The following is a 19,106-nucleotide window of genomic DNA, read 5'->3' on the forward strand; positions in this document are numbered from 1 at the left end:
ATGATGAGTAGATGTGATCTGGCTATAGTGTTTGCAACGAAATGCCTTTCAGAGGGAGCTCATTCTCTCTAGAACTACAGATAGAGCAAGGGAAAACTTTTAAGGTTTAAATATTGTTTGTAGATTCCAGCATAATTTTGTATTTTTTTGTGTGTCAACAATGGATGGTTGAGGAAACATTCTTTCATTTTGTCTGAGGCACAGCTCTTCTGAGGGTGAAATAGAAATGACTTGGGTTTGAACCATGCTGTGGAACTTTCTGGATGCTACATTTGGGCTGTCTTTGTTTTTTCTATCTCTCTATTAAGCACATTTGGTTTTGTAAATCACACATGTAGGAACTAAAAACGTAATTCTTTTGTTTAGGTACGAGCAGGTGCCAACTCTGTCTTGTTTCTTTGATTTCTAATTTAGGATTCCAACTGTTGAAAAATAACTTTTTCAACAGGCTTCAGCACTGTTCACATGTGAACTTTAACATTGGGAGCCGTTTCACATTCATTGCAGTTATTTCCTCATCAGAGTCAATTGTTGCTGAGCTTGTTTGTTTTTGCAAACTCTTCCAATCCTCCAGATTAATTGCAAATTGCTGCCATGTCCTCCCACGGCTTTGAAGGCAGGAGGAAATTCACGTTGTGTGTTTGCGTGTATTCCAATCACGACTGAGAGCGAAGGGACGTTGCCACCACCCCCCATTACCACTAAACACCACTGTGCCCCTTTTAATTAGCCATTCACAGGAGAAAGATCGAGATTGCACTGACACTTTTACGGGGACAGATGGAGTCTTTTTTCAGACGAGGGTCTCTGTGTGTACACCTGCACACACACACACACACACACACACACACACACACACACACACACACACACACACACACACACACCCCTCAGCACATGTACTTGTTTCCAGTTGTGTCTGCTTGCATATCCCCTCTGGGACTTTGTTGGTTAAAGGGAAAGAGTTCTTGGGTCTTTGGGACTGTTCTGATGTTTATGTTGGGATGGATCCACCCGGCAGAACTACACCAGACACCTGGTGGCTTAGTTTTAGTTAAATACCAACTTTTAGTTTAACTGTTTTTTTAACAAGCAAAAACTGCTAAAAAGTAGTAATTCCTTCTGATTTATAGAAAGAATCATATTGACTCATTTACAAAACCAACACACATCGCTTTATAAATCCAATATAGGAGCCATGGCGTGTATAATCATTTGTTTATCTGTGAATCTCTGCATGAGTGCATAATGAATCATTCTTGATTAATGCTGAATTTGTTCTAAAGGACACCAAACCAATAATGCATCATTGACTCTTTTGTTGCTTGTGCAATCCCGTACAAGAGGGGATGTAAAAGTAACTAATGTTTATGGATAAATAGAAAGCGGTCTAAGTATTTTGTATTGATTGTATGCCGTTTAGCAGTTGATCCTGCGTTAATCTAGCAGCCTCAATACGTAGGTGATGAGTATGCAGATACACAAATATCCAGGATCTAATCAATCAATCTAAGACATGTTGTTGCTCTTTCCTTGGTAACTTTTCTCAATTTCCTGTACTTTATGTTATGGTGTCACCATTTGTTTTATTGTGTGGATAACTGTGAACAATGCTCTCTGGATTCAACCCACTAAAACCAGAGGGCCATTTCCTACCAATTTCCTCACGGTGATTTGCAATTCAAGCAACTACAAATCAATATGGATTTGGAAAAAGTTTTGTGAAAGCTACAATTACACTGTCAACAGTGGCTGGACTCTAAAATATAGTGTTTTAACTAGATGTCCAACTTTTGAAAATAATATTTATATGCTTATCATTTAGTTTCCCCTCCTCAACACAGTCCAGTTTATGTCTGTATGCTTTGAGTCCAGTGAAATGCATGATCCTGGAATTAAGAGGGGGATGTTTAGCCAGTTACTGCCATAAATCCAAATGGCAGAGTGGTTTGCTTATGAGAGTAGCTGCTTGACTTTTAATGTATTGGGAAATAATTTCTGTTGCTGTTCATGCTTAAAATAAAGTGTTGGCTTTGTGTGGCTATGGTCTGCCTTCCAACAGATCATTCATATCTGTGTCTGAGTGCGTTTACTTTTCATACCAGGTCCTTCCTGCAGCTTCTGTGTGTGTGGGGCCACTCGATCTCAACGTTAGACCCACATTTACGGATTGTTTAGTCTGTATGTTCGCTTCCAAGGACGGAGGTGTTGATTTCCTCTTTTTCCCAGTGGATTCTCTTTCGCTACATGTATGCATTCAGACACACACACACACACTGACACAGCCCAATCTCCCCACAGAATCTCCCTTCGGGCAGGGGTTATGCAGTGTCATGCAGGTTAGGTCTCTCTAGGGGTTTGCCTGGAGGCCAACCTGAGAGAAAAGGATTGGAGTGAATAAAAATACAAATACTTGAAGTAGATCTGTAATGTGAATAGAATCAAGGGAAAGAAAGGGATCTGGAGAATGAGAGTGAGTTCAGGCAGGGTTCTGGGGTGGGGGGGGGGTGTTGTGTGAGGAGGGAGAGAAGTGGGGGTGGAGAGGAGGCGTAGGGGTGGAGTCGGGGGGCTCTGCTATTTGTAGATCCTTGTGATGGATGACTGGTGTGTGTGTGTGTGTGTAAGAGAGAGAGAGAGACTGTTTTTTTTTCTCTTTCTGCTCTTTCTCTATTCCCTCTCTCTTCAGGCGAGCAGAGCAGAGCGGGACTGAGTGAGAGGAGGACAGAGACGCAGACGTGTGCAGACCAGAGCACAGCAACTCCACAGAGACAAGAGAGGAGAAGAGTTTGCAAGGAGAAAACAAGAGAAAGACAAAAACAAGCTTTTTTTAACATCAGCAAACTGTGGTGGATATCATACCTACATCAAAAGAAATATAGAAGAACAAAAAGGAATTTGCTTCACAGCTTAGAGGAACATATTAGCATTTCTTTTAGTTGTGTCTTCTATTTATACACACATTTCATTATTTTAGAGGACTTGCAAGGTGTAGCAGGACTCTTTTTTTCCTCCAGAGAAAAGGTGGACAGAGAGAAGTAAGGGTTTTGTTGAAGAAGAGCTGTCTGCAGTGGAGGTGAATATGCCCGTCAGAGGTAGCTGCTTTGGGGCAGGCATGGGACGGCTTGCCCTCTGGATGTGGGTAGGGATGCTCTGCGCTCTGCTCGTGGGCCACAGCAGCGCCTGCCCAGCCCTGTGTACCTGCAGCGGCACCACAGTGGACTGCCATGGACTGGGTCTCAAAACCATGCCAAGGAATATCCCCCGCACCAGTGAGAGACTGTAAGTACCATCTGTACTCCATGTGTGTGTATGTGTGTGTGCACATGTCCATGTGTGAAAGAGAAACTCCCATACTGTGTCCCTCGGTCTTCTTTAGTCACTGTTTTCTCTTCTGTTCCCTTTATCGTAGCAGTGCCCATGACTTTGCTTAGACTCAAACAGAACAATAGCTGTGTGTGTGTGTGTGTGTGTGTGTGTGTGTGTGTGTGTGTGTGTGTGTGTGTGTGTGTGTGTGTGTGTGTGTGTGTGTGTGTGTGTGTGTGTGTGTGTGTGTGTGTGTGTGTGTGTGTGTGTGTGTGTGTGTGTGTGTGTGTGTGTGTGTGTGTGTGTGTGTGTGTGTGTGTGTGTGTGTGTGTCACTAACTGGCATTCCAGTCAGGTATAAATAGGCATGAGGGACTGGAAAGAGCAGGAGCAGATGTGTGCCTTTAACATGTGTCCATAATGTACTTACCTGCTTGTTTATTCTTACTGCATGTATTCATATTTTAAGTTGTGAAAGAAAATGAATCAAGTCAAATGTGTTGCCTTTTTATTTGGAATACATTTAGAAAGAGTTTTACGTAAAGTTTTTGAGACAGAACTGGGCTCAGCAGGTTGCTTAAATGCTCTTCTGTTCAGGGACTTGTCCCCCCCCCCTCATATCAAGTGTCCTGTCTGTGCAGCACTGTGCCTCTTTTTATCTTTCCCCCCCTCGCCCCCGTTTTCACTTTCCTCCACTCATGGGCCAAAGACTCCTCTCTCGCCCCCTTCTCATGCCCCCGAACACTCACTCCACAAATTGTTAAATCATGTAGAAAATTAAGCAAATCTGCTATTTAAGTGAGCCTTGCAAGAGGATCACGTAGCTGTCTTGTAAAACGGAGGGAGGATGGGAGGAGGAGGGAGAGGTGAGGCAGACGCCGGCTTGCCGAGTGGAGTTTCTCTATCTTTTCTAACATTCCTCTGAAATATTCATCTGTAAATCAGAAGTGAGGAGTGCAAGTGAAAATAGATTGTTCTATTTCAGCTTTTAGAATATCAGTCCTGAATAAAACATGCAGTGGGAACGAAGGAGAGAAAGCCTGTGTCAGAGGCAGTGTTGGCATTGTGGGAGCTAGCTGCATATTTGATGCTTTTCATATTTAATTTCTAAGAACACCTTTTTTTGTTATGTTGCAAGGCGGTCTGCATGCTTCCGGGTTGCTTATGGGCACATGCTCGTTTAACATTTAAGCAGAGAGGAAACATGGTCATTTTGTGGTTTCCTTGTACATGAATGGCCATTCACACTGCATGTACCCTGCCCCTCCACTCAAGAGTATGTCTGTGTTCAAAGTTGTTTGTGCATTCATAGGTCATGTACAGCAGGGTTTTTTATCGTTGTAACATCTCTGTATGTTTTCATACACGTCTAGCACACTTAGGATGCTGCATCTTTAACATGATGTGTATAAAGGTCAATGGTAATTTATTCCTAGGTCGTTGCCTTTTTTGGGGGGGGGGAGTGTGTGTTAACTGCATGCATTAGCCGTGTGTAGGACATGTAGATAGCCAGTCTCCACGGAAAAGCACTATTTAACAATAAAGTACTTTTCGGCAGGCCATTATGGGGTGATTCATCATGGTGATTGTGCAAGTCAACGCTGCCCACCCTGCCTCACATGATGGTCCCATGTGCAAAGCTAGATTTATGTATGCATTTTTTAAATGTGTGTATGTGAATGATATTGTGCAACCGCTACTGGGGTCATAAACTAAGATCGAATGAGTTGGTCAAGTTTTATAGAATCGTGCCAGAAGTTAGGTCACTGGCCTTGAGGACAAAATATCTACAGAGAGACAAACTTTTAGATTACAAAGATATAAAATGGATAATGTTGAAAAAGGTCCTTGCCTGTGGAAGAAGGTGCTGTAATGTTGGGAGGGAACGCAGATGCAGGCAAGAAAAAGCTAACAAAAAGAAGAGGCGCTTCACTTTGTCACTCTGATTTCCTGTGTGTTTATGGATATCTGTGTGAATGCATATGTGTGCGTTTGCCCTAACGTATACAGGGTGATGCCTTTGGGAGATAGCGTGTGTGTGTTAAAAGAGGGGGTTGGTTTTCGGGAGAAAGTGTGTGTGTTTGTGGGGCGGGTGTGTGTACAAAGGGTGTTGAGACAGACAGCAGAATCCCATTTGCACTTGTCAGTGTGGGTTTGGATCAGGGCTGACCCCTGCGCTCCTCAGACCGAAGCCTGTAATGAGACTGAGCTCCACGTATTAAAATCACACCCTGCCTCGTACGGGCCACCGGCCTCTCCCCCCCCCTGCTCCCCCTCTGCATCCATCCTCTCTATTTCCTTGTATCTCTTCTACCTTTGTTTTATACCTCTGCTGTGACAAACGAGCACACGGTAATTACTTTGACATCAGGTTATGCTTGGAGAATACCAACATCTGTAAGGCTGCGTAAAGTGACTTATTACAGGCAATAGGGTTGTCAAGCTTTTAGGTGCAGGTATTGAAGAAACCCGCAGCCCTCTCGTTCTCTCTCTCTGCTTTATCTCCATAACAGACCAGCTGTTTAGATTAAGTGTGTGTCTCATCTGTGAATTAGTTGATTTGCAGAAGCGGAGGAGCTGTGTGCGTACCTTCCTCTAATTGCAAAAAGCCAGTGTATTGATGTGTTTTCTGTGCCAGAACATACCCTGAGATTTAGGGGCACGTTGGAGCTCCTCCAGAAAGAGGGAGGAGGAGGCTGCACACCATATGTGTGTGTGTGTGTTTGTGTTTCTGCTTTCATGCCTATATAAATCTGATGTTCACTTGTGTTTGTTCATGAACTTAAGCATGTGCCCCCATATGTGACCATGTGTGCAGTGAATAAGTAATGTTAGATGAAAACACATGAGGTTTGATGGTGGTGAAGATGAGGGGCTCCCTTGCTTCGATAACCATGTTTATGTATTTGGGGGGTGGGAGGTGGGAGGTGTGTGTTCGTGTGCCAGGGAATGCCTGCGGTGTTTTTGGCACCCGCACAGAGCTGGTACCTCTGACAGCTCACCAGCCACCTGATCCATAATTTACCTCGACAAGACTGAACACAGCCCTGAACACAGCCCTGCCCACGACCTGCCAACTCGGGCTTTGGGACTAAAGGGGAAAGAGCAAGATGTAAACAGACAAAGCAATGGGGTGAGGGGTGGAGCTGGGGGTCGAGAGCAGGGTGAGAAGATCCTTCACAGCGAGACTGGCACATTATCTGAGGTATGGAGGGATTACGGCACAGAGGACTGAAGAAACGTGTAAATCAACCACAAAGCGTATGAATGAATAAACAAGATTGCAATTTATGACAAAGGGCAAAAAGGTCTAGCCTTGAGGCAGATTGATTTTCATTCAGGTCTTTTTTAAAGTCTTAATACATCCATCCTTATAGCCGGTAATCCCGTGAGGAGTGATACTGCCTGGAATGAAGATCATTCAGGGAATGTTTATGCTCAGTGGAGGATTGTGAAATTACAGGACTGGGACATAGTCAAGTTGATTTACGCTCTGCACTACACAGCTGTGGCCTTTCTTCTCTGGTACTGAATACTATGGTGGACACGATCGCTATAGCCGTCTTTCAAATTGAGTTTCTGTGTTTTTCAGTCTGTCAAAGTGAGTGGTAACATAGGCATCGTAGGCCAAAGTGTCATTTATTTTGTGGCACATTGTGCTGTTTATATTTTTTAAATTGCTCCAAGCATTTATTGAACTTTTTACACTTTACATACATGTACCATGTTGCTTGTCGAAGCAGCGTGATGCCAGACTGCTGAGCATCAAAGCAGCTGCTGTGTGTCTGAACTCACCCAACACCCCGATGAACGCAGCTACTTTAAGGAAGTGTGTTATTGCACTCATGAGAAGAAATGACCCCATCAATGCGTGTCAAAGAATGCCTTCCATGTCTTAGAAGCTTATATGATACGTGTGAGCATGTGCATATGTGAGAGTACATGCGTGATTGCTTTACACGCCTATTTAAGAGTGGCTGTATCTCAGCAGACCATGAAAATCGAATTTGGTGAATCCACCTACGTACAGTAGATCACCTTTCATCTCTCAGAAGTCCATCTCTCCTCTTAACCCTCCTGGCTAGTCAGTAAGAGGCTAGCAATTGAAGAGTGAAAGGTGTGTGTGTGTGTGTGTGTGTGTGTGTGTGTGTGTGTGTGTGTGTGTGTGTGTGTGTGTGTGTGTGTGTGTGTGTGTGTGTGTGTGTGTGTGTGTGTGTGTGTGTGTGTGTGTGTGTGTGTGTGTGTGTGTGTGTGTGTGTGTGTGTGTGTGTGTGTGTGTGTGTGTGTGTGAAAACACATCAGTGAACACTCTCCTGACGTGGTAGATATCCCTTCATAATCCACATTTCACGCCAGTCAAGTTGCTTTTGATGTGATGCAAGTTCGAGAGGAAATGATGGGCAGCCATCCAGATTCATGGGGTGCTTGAGATCAGCATCGGTCTACACACTTATCTTATTGATGCTCTTTTCAGTACTGCATGTTTCAATGAAAATGTTAATTCTCAATAAGTAAATGTATCATTTAATTTAAGGTATGAATAGCTTTAAGCTCCAGGAAAAGATCTTAAAATCCAATATTTTTGTCTGACCAACATACAAGCATCACAGCTTACATATTTGCAGCTGAAACCAGAGACATTTGACATTTTTACTATAAATATGACCCAAAGAATATTTGATTGTCCAAGGAGTTGCAGATACATTCCCTTTTGATCAACTTATCACTTAATTGACATATCATTCCGGTTTTGGCCGTAAGGGTATCTAGCAGATAAGTTCATCTTTGTAAAGACCTGGAGGAATGCAGATATCAGCAGGCTGAGTGGGGGGAGAGGGCTCTACAAAGAACAACTCTTTATTCTCAGGGATCAACAGACACATGCAGCATCCATCAAGTTACCAGTCCTCAGCGAACATCTGTCCGGCAAACGTCTTCTCAGTCTTCTGTGTGGAGTAACTGGAACATAATAGATGTGGCACAGCAGATGTCTTGTCCACATGGTACACTTTACAGTCAAAGCTCACAGTCATGCAGCCTACATGCCTTCATGCAGGACTCAAAGCCACAACAAAACCTCAGCGTCTGTCACTGAACAAACTACAAGTCCAGTACAAACCATGAAAGACCCTTCAGTCTGCCTCTACAGCGCAATGTGTGTTCTTTTTTTCAGACACATATTGGACCAGATGTTTTATTGATTCACTTAGGCCTGAAAGAATGTTGTAATCTATGTTTGATCAGAACGTGGCTGTGTGCTACTTTCCTCCCTTTGCATTTCTGTGGCTCTTTTTTACAATCTTCCACTCTCTTTTGCTATCAGTCTAGTGTCTGTATGCCTACAGCAGCATCTGCTACATGAACACATTCTGAATCTCCTTTTCAAAGCTGCTGTCGTGTTAGGCCAGATACAAAACAGCAAAAGAAAGAGGCTTGGGTTTTAGTCCTTGACTTTTACCTGTAGCCGTTCATAACATGATGAAGGCTCTTCAAAATGCAGGGGACCCTGCACTGGTCAAGGCTCCGAGAAGTGGTGTATTGAGTGTGTCAGTGTCTGTGTGCAATGCGTGTGTAGGATCTGCTGGGTGTTTACCTTTCTTATCAGAAAAGCTGCTCTTGAGGCCTGACTGAGCAGAATACAAACGGCAAATAGCCCTTGAGGAGCCCAGGAGCTGGGAATGTGGCGTTCAAGTTGAACAGAAATCTAACCTCTTAGTGCGGACAGAATTGTTCCAGTTGCATTAAGGTGGTGGTCGGCTTTCTCTATCTCTCTTTCTTTCACTTCCTCAGTATCTTGTGTATGAGGTTGTTGTAAACCCAGATGGTACTGCGTGGTGCTGTAGCTTGTTGCTTCACCTAGTATGTAGGTCACTTTCACTTCATAGTCTACCAGGCCTCATTGCTACACTGACGTTTCCCCGACAGCCCGTCAGCTCCTCACTGCCACGCGCAACACTCCACCACACTGCTCCACTCCGTCGCTTTCAGGCAGCTAACAACATTGTCACAGCAGCTCTGTCTTCTATCTGTCTCTCAGTGCCTCTTCCTCCCCCCCCCCCCCCCCTTACTTTCCTCCTGCGTGCTTCACGGCTGTCACGTCCATATGTCGCAGAGTTCGGAGGAATACATTCTTTACTCTTCCGCAGCTTCTCAACCTGCTCAGTTCATTCATTAGGGACAGCGCTTGCTGGTCCGGTCAAATAGCATCATCACTGTGTGACTGTAGTTAATGAGCATCTACGCTCGGTCTGTACATGACCTCAGGTTTCTGATCATCAGATTTTTTCCACAGCGAGGAGTTTGGAAAGCTCTGTGCCACCGATCCTCTATCAGCTGGCTTCTGTCTTCCCTGCCAGGCTAAAGCTGTTCAGGACAAATGGTCCTGTGGTGCTAACATCAGCGATTCAGAATGACTGCACTGCTCAAATATAAGCACCTTGATTAGTCAGTGTAAAGTGGGAAAGATGTGTTCGATTCCCAAACAAAGTCCTTACTTGTATGCATTGTGAATCTATCAGTCTGAATGAACTTTGACCTTATAATAGCAACACTCGACAAGTTTGACTTTTTAGATAATGGATTATCAAGTAGCTACTCGAGTTTGTTCTTGCTAGTTTAACTGTAAGTGAGTGTGTGTGTGTGTGTGTGTGTGTGTGTGTGTGTGTGTGTGTGTGTGTGTGTGTGTGTGTGTGTGTGTGTGTGTGTGTGTGTGTGTGTGTGTGTGTGTGTGTGTGTGTGTGTGTGTGTGTGTGTGTGTGTGTGTGTGTGTGTGTGTGTGTGTGTGTGTGTGTGTGTGTGTGTGTGTGTTAGGACAGCAAATTAAGTGTTTGATATAACAAGTACTATTTTCAACTTGTAAAAGGCTGTTGTAAGCTTGCTAAGGATGTTTGCTAACCTGGCTCCTTTTGTCACAGCCTGTGAGAAGTACGTTTTTTATTGTGAATTATTTTATGCCTTCAAGCATAACATACATCAAACATCCTATTGAACTGAAGTTTGTACTTACTGTATGTCTTTCCCCTGTATTGAGAAGTTTCAGCATAATATTTTGAATGATCCAAATCCACAGTGTGGCAGCAATTTAAAAGAGCACTTACAATTGACAGATTAAAAGATGTGAGACTTTAGAGTGGTCCTATATTTTTCTGACAGATCACATCGCCTTGTTTGCTAACCTGTAATATTCCACATTTCAGCACTCCATAAATAGATTATCATGGTGGAAAGCTATTCGGCCAACAGTAGTTTCTCTTGTGGTCATTATTTTTCTTTTGCTCTCACCAGCTCCCAACAGAGCAACATTGCCGATACAAACCAGGTCCCCCTCAGCCGTGAGACCCCAGCAGCTGCTAGAAATAAACATAATGAGTTTGTCAGCGTTGTCGCAGCGCCCTGAGCCCCTTTGAATTATAGAGATGTGGAGTGTTGGAGTATAGCTGCCGCGTGTCAACCCGAGCGAAGGTGCACCAGGAAGTACTCCCAGGCATCAATCAGCTCGGAAGATGAAGAGGGATTAGATAGTGATGTCATAAATCCACTAGCTCTCCAGGAAGTGTGTCAGTACAGGGAATCCTTGCAGAGTTCCCAGAGGATGGGATGGATTTGACTGAAGCAGTTGAAGGGTGCAAATCCCTTGCTGTATTAACTGGGTATGATAGCACTGTAATGGGAAAACCAAACTAAGTTGGTACAACAAAACATCTGTCAATGAAAGGACTGAACGTGCCTTTGCTGCTGTGCCAAAAGCCATTGCTTAGCCTCCTTTGATTGTAAAACAAAGAAAGTAGCCGTGACTGATATCATAGCTAATAAACAGCAGATTTAGCTTTGAGGCATTGACATCATATATTACTTTGGCATATAGTGCCCTTATTTAGACATGGACTCTACACAAAGACAAGCACCGTTTACCCCAAACTCCAGACTTTTTGCACAAATAGAGTAATTTATCTTTCTGTATTTAAGTTGTGGCTTCACCTAGATGTATCGTGATCCATGGAAAACTTCAGTTCCAGTGTGTGCGTGCTCATGCAGAAATGACCAGTTTAAAATGGTTGTGAATCCAAGTTAAGGACCATTGTCACAAACAAGGGAGTACATTGGAATATTTCTCCAGAGACAGAATACTTCCATGGCACCAAATATCAACAGATTGGTCCACTTTATTAGAAAGAGTTTCCTTTTGTATGCAAGATGCATGCTTTAGAAAACACGTGCTTTTCACAGAGCAGTATCAGAGTCACTTTAGAAGGTAATGCCAACATACAGAACTCATCAATCCAAGGGGCAATTTTCCAGACCTGATTATCACCTGCACAAGGAGTTGAAAACATTGCATGGTTTCGGTTGCAAAATGCCGATGGAAAAGGTCAGAATATGTCATAAACAGTGTGGATCCTGACTAGCTAAAACCTCATAGGCTGCTGGTGGCATTTGAGCACTGCCTAAATGTCATGGCATTGTTGAACAGGTGCGTGGCAAATGTGTTTTTTAAAACGAATATTTTCAACAGGAAAATACATTTCCAGGAATAATACATTTAGGTCAGTTACTAGATCTCAGCTAACAAAACACTTTAAGATGTTGCTGCATAAGAGATTAGATTAATCAACCCTGGAGTACATGCAGAAATGATTGCAGGTCTCCTATTACAGGATAAAGCAAAACCTCATTGCTGGAAGAGAAAAAAGTGGGGTTTCACTTTTTCAAGAGTGATACATTTGTCCACATATTCCCCCTGCCACCCCGCACTCTAACCATCTTACTCCGATTTCTCCTCTTCTATCTTTCTCCTTTTCTATCTTTCTCCTTTTTACTGTCCTCCGGGTGTCATCAGCAATGACCACCCTGAAGATAAGATATGTGCGTGGGTGTATGATGTGTGTGTGCCTATCTGCGTAAGCACCTGTAATGAGCACCACATGTGTGTGTATCGGAGCCCGGGCTAATGAAGCCCAGTCCATTATTTATTTCCTGTGGCCCTGTCGCTTGGCCTGTCGATGCACCTGTGCACACACACACACACACACACACACACACACACACACACACACACACACACACACACACACACACACACACACACACACACACACACACACACACACACACACACACACACACACACACACACACACACACACACACACACACACACACACACACACACACACACACACACACACACACACACACACACACACACTCATGCACGCACACACACACACAGGCACACACACCCACACACTACCATCTGTCTATAATGACCGCTCTCTTTCGTACTGCATTGCGCTACAGTCCCTGGAGTGGTCATTAGACCAGAGAAGGAGAGAGTGACTCAGGGAGAGAGACCGGTGCTTTCGGCGTAGATTTGGATCCAGTTTTTTGGTTTTGGGTTGGGGGGTTGGGGAGTCAGGGTGGACTTAGAATCCTGTGGACAGTGCAGTAGCACAACGAAATCTGTGCGTGCTTTGCTTGCTCTCTTTTCCCTGTTATGAGAAAACAATCTGCGACTGAGTTGTTATCTGGCACGGCAGGACAATACAAACCTCCCCTATATCAGCAGAGGGGACTGCACCAGTGAGGGTGCAACAGTCGAGTTCAGCATGCTACAATTGAAGTCGTACACAACACTTGATGGTTAACTTGTAAGAACCCAACAGTAAATTCGAAACCTCTCCTTTTTGACTTTTTTGTCCCTCCCTTCCTTTGCAGCGATGGCCAGCTCTCAGCAGGGAGGCTGCTTCCATTATATCCCCAGCACTTAGCTTTCTGGCCTTGTGGCCCTACCCAAATCCCCTCTGCTGGCTCCTGCTAATCCTCACCAATATTAGAAGGACAGAGAGAGAGAGGGGGTTTGTGGGTGATGGGGGGAGAGGGCTGGAATAGAAAGACAAAAGCTCAAATGTGGCTTCCATTTTAATAGAACTTCTTCAAAGCTCCCAGTAGAGTAAGAGCTGAGCTTGGACTTCCCTCAAACACAACTTTTCTGATTCCACCCGTCATTATATGTTACATTTCACATCTAGAGCCATTTGCATTTCATTTAAGACATTTTCAGTATGCTATAGCAAACAACTTGGAGCACTGTGTGTGTGTGTGTGTGTGTGTGTGTGTGTGTGTGTGTGTGTGTGTGTGTGTGTGTGTGTGTGTGTGTGTGTGTGTGTGTGTGTGTGTGTGTGTGTGTGTGTGTGTGTGTGTGTGTGTGTGTGTGTGTGTGTGTGTGTGTGTGTGTGTGTGTGTGTGTGTGTGTGTGTGTGTGTGTGTGTGTGTGTGTGTGTGTGTGTGTGTGTGTCTGGTTATGTGTGTTGCTAAGATCCAAATAACATTTTGATTCAGGTTTCAGTAGACATAGATGCATCGTGCCACTGAAGTCCACAGACTGAACAGGTTCGGAGGGAAAATGAAATATTCATATATGTTTGCATGTCTGTCTTTTCAGGGAGCTGAATGGGAATAACCTCACACGCATCACCAAGAGTGACTTCGCTGGACTCAAGTACATCCGAGTTCTGTAAGTACTTGCCTTCATGTTTGTATGTGTATCTGTGGTGCATGGCCATGTATGAGTTTATGTATTCATGCATACCTGAGCTGTATCTAACCTGGCAGCTCACACATGGTACAGACTTGCTGCTCACATTAGCATAACGCCAGTGAAGTGGAGATGCTTCTGTCGAGAGTCCTACTCCAGAGTACATTAAGCTACTGAATGACTGCAGCCAGCGGAGTAATGGACTTCTACTGTCACACTGTATTCTGTATGTTGTAGTGGCACTTATTGTCCCTTAGACGTACATTCGCTCACTTGCCCTCTGTTCCCACACATCAACATGTAATGTGTACACAAGCGCCAGTCCTAAATAGGCTTTCCACACAGTTAACACATTCAGGCAAAGTCATTGACTCCCTCTGTGTTGAAATGAAACAGCACTTGTGACTTTAGGTATTAAAGTAGTTGTAAAAGTGACTATATATGTGCATAGGAGCACACACATACTTGTGAGTAGGGCTTTAAGTGTTTAAAAACACTGCCAGAGAGGAAGCTTTGGAGACCTGAACATGTTTTAAATGTATCACAAGCTGCACATAATTCCTACGACACAGCAAAGCCAGACTGTTTTCTGTTCCAACTGTTCTTGTCACTTAAGGCCTTCCTATGCATGTCCCCTTTCCTGCACCACCTTCTACCTCCATGTGGAGATGAAATGCCTTCATGTCTGCACCTTTCCACGAGCAAGAAAAAAGGAAACAACACCTTTCAGGGGAACTAAAGACAGCCCTTTTTTGCTGTAAAGCCTATAACTCCCTCCAGGCCACATACACACTGCTCACTTTCTGAAATGTCATCCAACTATATACAGGATGTATGATTACATGGTTAGGTGGTGGTGCATGGCATGTCTGTGAGAAAACATTTCTGTCTCCGTGTACCAGGGCGTGACTTCTACTGGGCAACAGCATAAAGACTAACAGAGGGTTAACCCCTGACCCCTTAGCAACCCTCAGAAGGAGCCGAAAAGGAACTGAAGTTTATCTTTACAGTCAGCTGCCATCTATCCTGTCAGTCTAAAATCAACACAGTTGATTTACCGCCATTCGTCTGGCACTTCTCGTCTGGAACAATAGAGGAACAATTGGGCGGAAGAGTGCGATAAAAAAAAAGAAGTTTATCTCAAATCAAAAGTAGTGATCCATTTTTTTCCTTCCATCTAAATTCATGAGAAAGAGATCGGAGGTGAATTGCACTTTTCTCTATGTTTATGGCGTCCGAGCAGTGATTAGCATTTATATTCGATGGGAGGAAGCCCAGACTGCTGAGTTGCAGGAGACATGAGAGGTTGCCTTCAACACAGAACAGTTGTATACGTAATGAAGGAAAGCTTTTGTTGCTTCTAAAGCTGCTGGACGCTTTTCTCTCCTTCCTGGCCTTGTGTTATTGTAACACTTCCAAAACCATCCAAACCTTTTTTTCCGGGTGCATTAGCTTTGGCAATGTAGGTGAGGAAAGGATGTGTTCCTGCGTGTGTGTGTGTACAGTAAGTGTGTTTGTTTGTGTGCGACTAATCGCTTTGATGTACTGCCTGCGACTGTGATACTCTCCAACAGGCACACATACACACAGCTGACGTTCCCTTTATTGTTCCAATTGTGAAAACTCTGGAGACCACCTCAGTTTCCCCTCTTGCACTTTCTGACCCCCTGCCTACCTTTTCGTCTCGTCTCCACCCAGCCCCTTCACCCAGTGGACCACACCAGAGCCTGAGCCCACACTTTCTAAGCCACCTTAGAAACTTTCCTGGCTGCTATTCCTGCTTCTTGTGCCAAGATTCCACACTGTGCCCTCAGTCCACACCACTTTCCTCTGTGCGTGCGTGTGTGATAAATACACTGCGTCCAGTTTGAATATACGTGCTGCAAAAAAGCCCGCCACCCAAAGCCCCCTTTACTTTGTCAAAGCCTGAGTGACCTTTTACAGGTCTACTCGTACAAAAAAGCTGAAGCCACACTGTATCACATTGTCTCTATTGGCTCTCTTCCCTCCTCTTTGCAGGCAGCTGATGGAGAATCAGATTACTGTGATCGAGCGTGGAGCTTTTGATGACATGAAGGAGCTGGAGAGACTGTGAGTACCACCCAGCATTGTCTGTAGAAAGCCTGATCAGAAATAACACTTTTTTTCCCTCCTCTTATATCAAAGCCCTAATACTGATGTATATCCAGTACTTGGATTAGTAATGTGTGATGAGACTAACAGGAGGAACTGACCATGGATGGTGTATCAAGTGTGAGGCACTTCCTGGTCATTCTTTTGTGGTCGGATGGTGCTGAGAGGGTACCGCGTAGGCTGGGAGTCTTTTTTTTATTAGCCTTGCCTGACAGGAATGCCCTCAGTGGGATATGTGGGCTTAAGAGGCCTCCCCCACCACAGACCCTGGCTCATCTGGACAGCACCAGGACTCCTCAGCAGCTTGTAAACCGACTGGGAAAACACACAGACAAACACAGCCGACCACACCTCAACCAGCTCATTAGCTAATCAATAGTGCTAGCCGCATGGAAGCCTGCACAGCAGATGACTTTAAGGACACATGCTGTCATGCACACACAGTGGTTAACTTATAAAACACTTTCCCCAGATCTGAAACCCGCATTAACAATTTACATTACCATACTCCAGACGTGTACAGCTCGACCCCTCCCCTTACTCCTTCGAGTTCAACTGGTCCCAAACATTGGGTAGACATATCCGTTTGCCAGATCAATGTGGAAATGAAGGGGCTTGTTTCTCTAATGTTTAAAAGCCACTTTAATGTTTAAAAGCCAGCAGCAGGTACAGCAGACCATTAATGCCCATTAGGCACTAAATCTCCACCTCAGCTGGCCAAGCACCCTTCCCAGTGTATACAGTGAGTGGCGCAGGTCCCAACATCTGTCGGAATGTGTCTCAAGGAATGGCAGCGGCCTGCCTCTCAGATTTGCAGCCTCTCAGTGCCACAGCCGCTGCATTCACTCCCATGTGCCTCCAATGGGCCATTCAGGGAGAAGAGAGTTGTGGTTTCCAACAGATTAGCAACAGTCTGTTTCTCATTGACTTAATTTGGTGTATTTGCATAAAGCCTGCGAGTCCTGGACGTTAGTTGTTTGACGTTGCCAACAAGAATTCCTGTCAGTGCTTCCTTTGGCTTGAATAGTCGCATCCATTTCTCATTTTTTTTTATTTAGAAACATATTTTTTTGATAGTTCTCCCACGATAAAATCTGTTCATGCTCAGATAACTGGTGGATGTAATTTGCCTGTTTAAATGGAAATGCTGCTATTCCGTTACTCTGAGAAAGTCAGCAGAGCACCAAGTTCTACTCGGCGCAGCATCGTAATTTAACTGTTCAGAGATGATTTACGGCGGTGTCTCTGACTAGTTTAATTCCCCTGAAATTTCAGTATTTATGTGACTTTCAGAGCACACTGAAACACAATAGCCTGTCGATTCTCCGGCAGCTAGCAGAAATTATTCACAGCCTACACAAGGGCACGCATACGTAGAAACACACACACACACACACACAAATTCACCGGTTGATCATATGTTTTCCCTGCCGCAGGCGGCTGAACCGTAATCAACTGCAGCAGCTTCCAGAGTTGCTGTTTCAGAAGAACCCTGCCCTGTCTCGACTGTAAGTACATTCAGTTTCACACACACACACACACACACACACACACACACACACACACACACACACACACACACACACACACACACACACACACACACACACACACACACACACACACACACACACACACACACACACACACACACACACACACACACACACACACACACCCTGTCTGAGTGTCCGGTGGCTGTAGCGAGGATACGATATTGCTCGGAGACCGTATGTGCTACAACAATATACTGCACAGCATGGTTTCAAAAAGTCGGAAGAATGTTGGCTTTTGAAGGACAATAAAGCTTCAATTGCTCTTTTCTGGAATTCCATCAGATGTCATTAACATTCAGCCTTATTAGGTGAAGTGTGCACTGTGATTTCCATTGTAAAGCTGCTAGATGATCGGAAATCTGAGTTCTTTGCACATTGTTGGGCCTTTGTGCCAAGTCATCTGCAGTTCCTCTGAGTCTGTCTGCGAGAGGCTCCGCTGAAAGGGACTATAACTGACACTGTGACATTGGGACTATAACTGACTGCCACATTCGACTGAGGGTGAAAGGATGTCTGTGTTCCTTAATGAGGTGGTTTTATGTCACAGGAGAAGTCCCCAAAGCTCACTCTGCCAGTAGAATCACATTCTTCAATCATATTTTGAATATGATGTGTCTTCACAGTTTTCATTCAGTTTCCACTTTGTATAGCCAATCCTGTACTGTCTCACGCCCCCATACTGTGACACCGGTGTGCCGCATGCAGTAAGGCAATCCCACAGTAATGCTAAACTTGTATTCCCTTCTGCTGCAAGACTCCGTTTCTTTTATTTCTCTGAGACAATCAGTGTCCCTCTGCTAGCTGATCATTCCAGCTTCCATTATTCCAGTTCGGATTACTTGTAGCATCTGGGAATAATGAAACAGTGGGACATGGAAAAATAATTTCCCTCCCTTCAATCCACATAGTGGTACAACTAACCCATGATCCCGGCCTCTGTTTATCTTGCTTTTGATGTTTAACACCATCTTGAATCTGTCTGTCACTTCCTTGCAACTATCGCCTCACCTCACCTACCATTAGGCCAACAACAACCTGCAGGGCTTTAGGGCAAGGACTCATCTTCTGGGGATAAGCTGGCCTGCGTGTGGCTTACAGTGAGCAGCACTGGGTTGTCTGTCTAGCTGGAAGAGACACAGAACAGACCGAGGCCTTCCAGACCAACGGATGGCCTTGGACAAGTGTGATTAGTCCATATGTAGCGGCGGGCTCTGCCAACAACCAGAGGATTGTACTAACACAGCTCCCCTGTTTCATCCAATCTAACTTCACGCTCATTATTCTAAACCTCGCGCTGGCTTTTCCTGCCACGTTCTGGAGACTTTGTTTAACATTGCTTAATTGATTCGCTATGTGTCTCTGTATGCACTCATTTGTTCTCTATCCTTGGCTGGATAAAAGAGAACCGTAATGGGCCTTAAAGCTTTTTAAGTGTGGAGGTGCTTTACATTCTTTAGCAGTTAAAATAAATGTGCAATCCTGGGCCATGGATTTAAAATAATGCCATCTTTAAGGTGCTGGTGTTTGATTGACAGCTGTTACTTCATGAAAGACTTCTAGTGCTTGTTAAAAATTAGGTCC

General features: G+C 44.4%; 1 protein-coding gene across 3 annotated transcripts in view; it reads left to right on the forward strand.

Moving 5' to 3' along the window:
- The first annotated feature begins 2,647 nt into the window (after nt 1–2,647).
- The window catches only part of slit1a (slit homolog 1a (Drosophila)), an 87,285-nt gene continuing 70,826 nt past the window's right edge, over nt 2,648–19,106 (forward strand). For all 3 annotated transcript variants that reach the window (XM_034100524.2, XM_034100525.2, XM_034100526.2), the window contains exons 1-4: nt 2,648–3,279; nt 13,744–13,815; nt 15,856–15,927; nt 17,406–17,477. In XM_034100524.2, the coding sequence (XP_033956415.1) occupies nt 3,080–3,279; nt 13,744–13,815; nt 15,856–15,927; nt 17,406–17,477 (416 nt within the window). In that variant the 5' untranslated portion in view covers nt 2,648–3,079. The remainder of the gene's footprint in view (nt 3,280–13,743; nt 13,816–15,855; nt 15,928–17,405; nt 17,478–19,106) is intronic.

Source organism: Pseudochaenichthys georgianus, chromosome 15, assembly GCF_902827115.2.
Source record: "Pseudochaenichthys georgianus chromosome 15, fPseGeo1.2, whole genome shotgun sequence".
In the NCBI taxonomy this organism is placed as follows: domain Eukaryota; kingdom Metazoa; phylum Chordata; class Actinopteri; order Perciformes; family Channichthyidae; genus Pseudochaenichthys; species Pseudochaenichthys georgianus.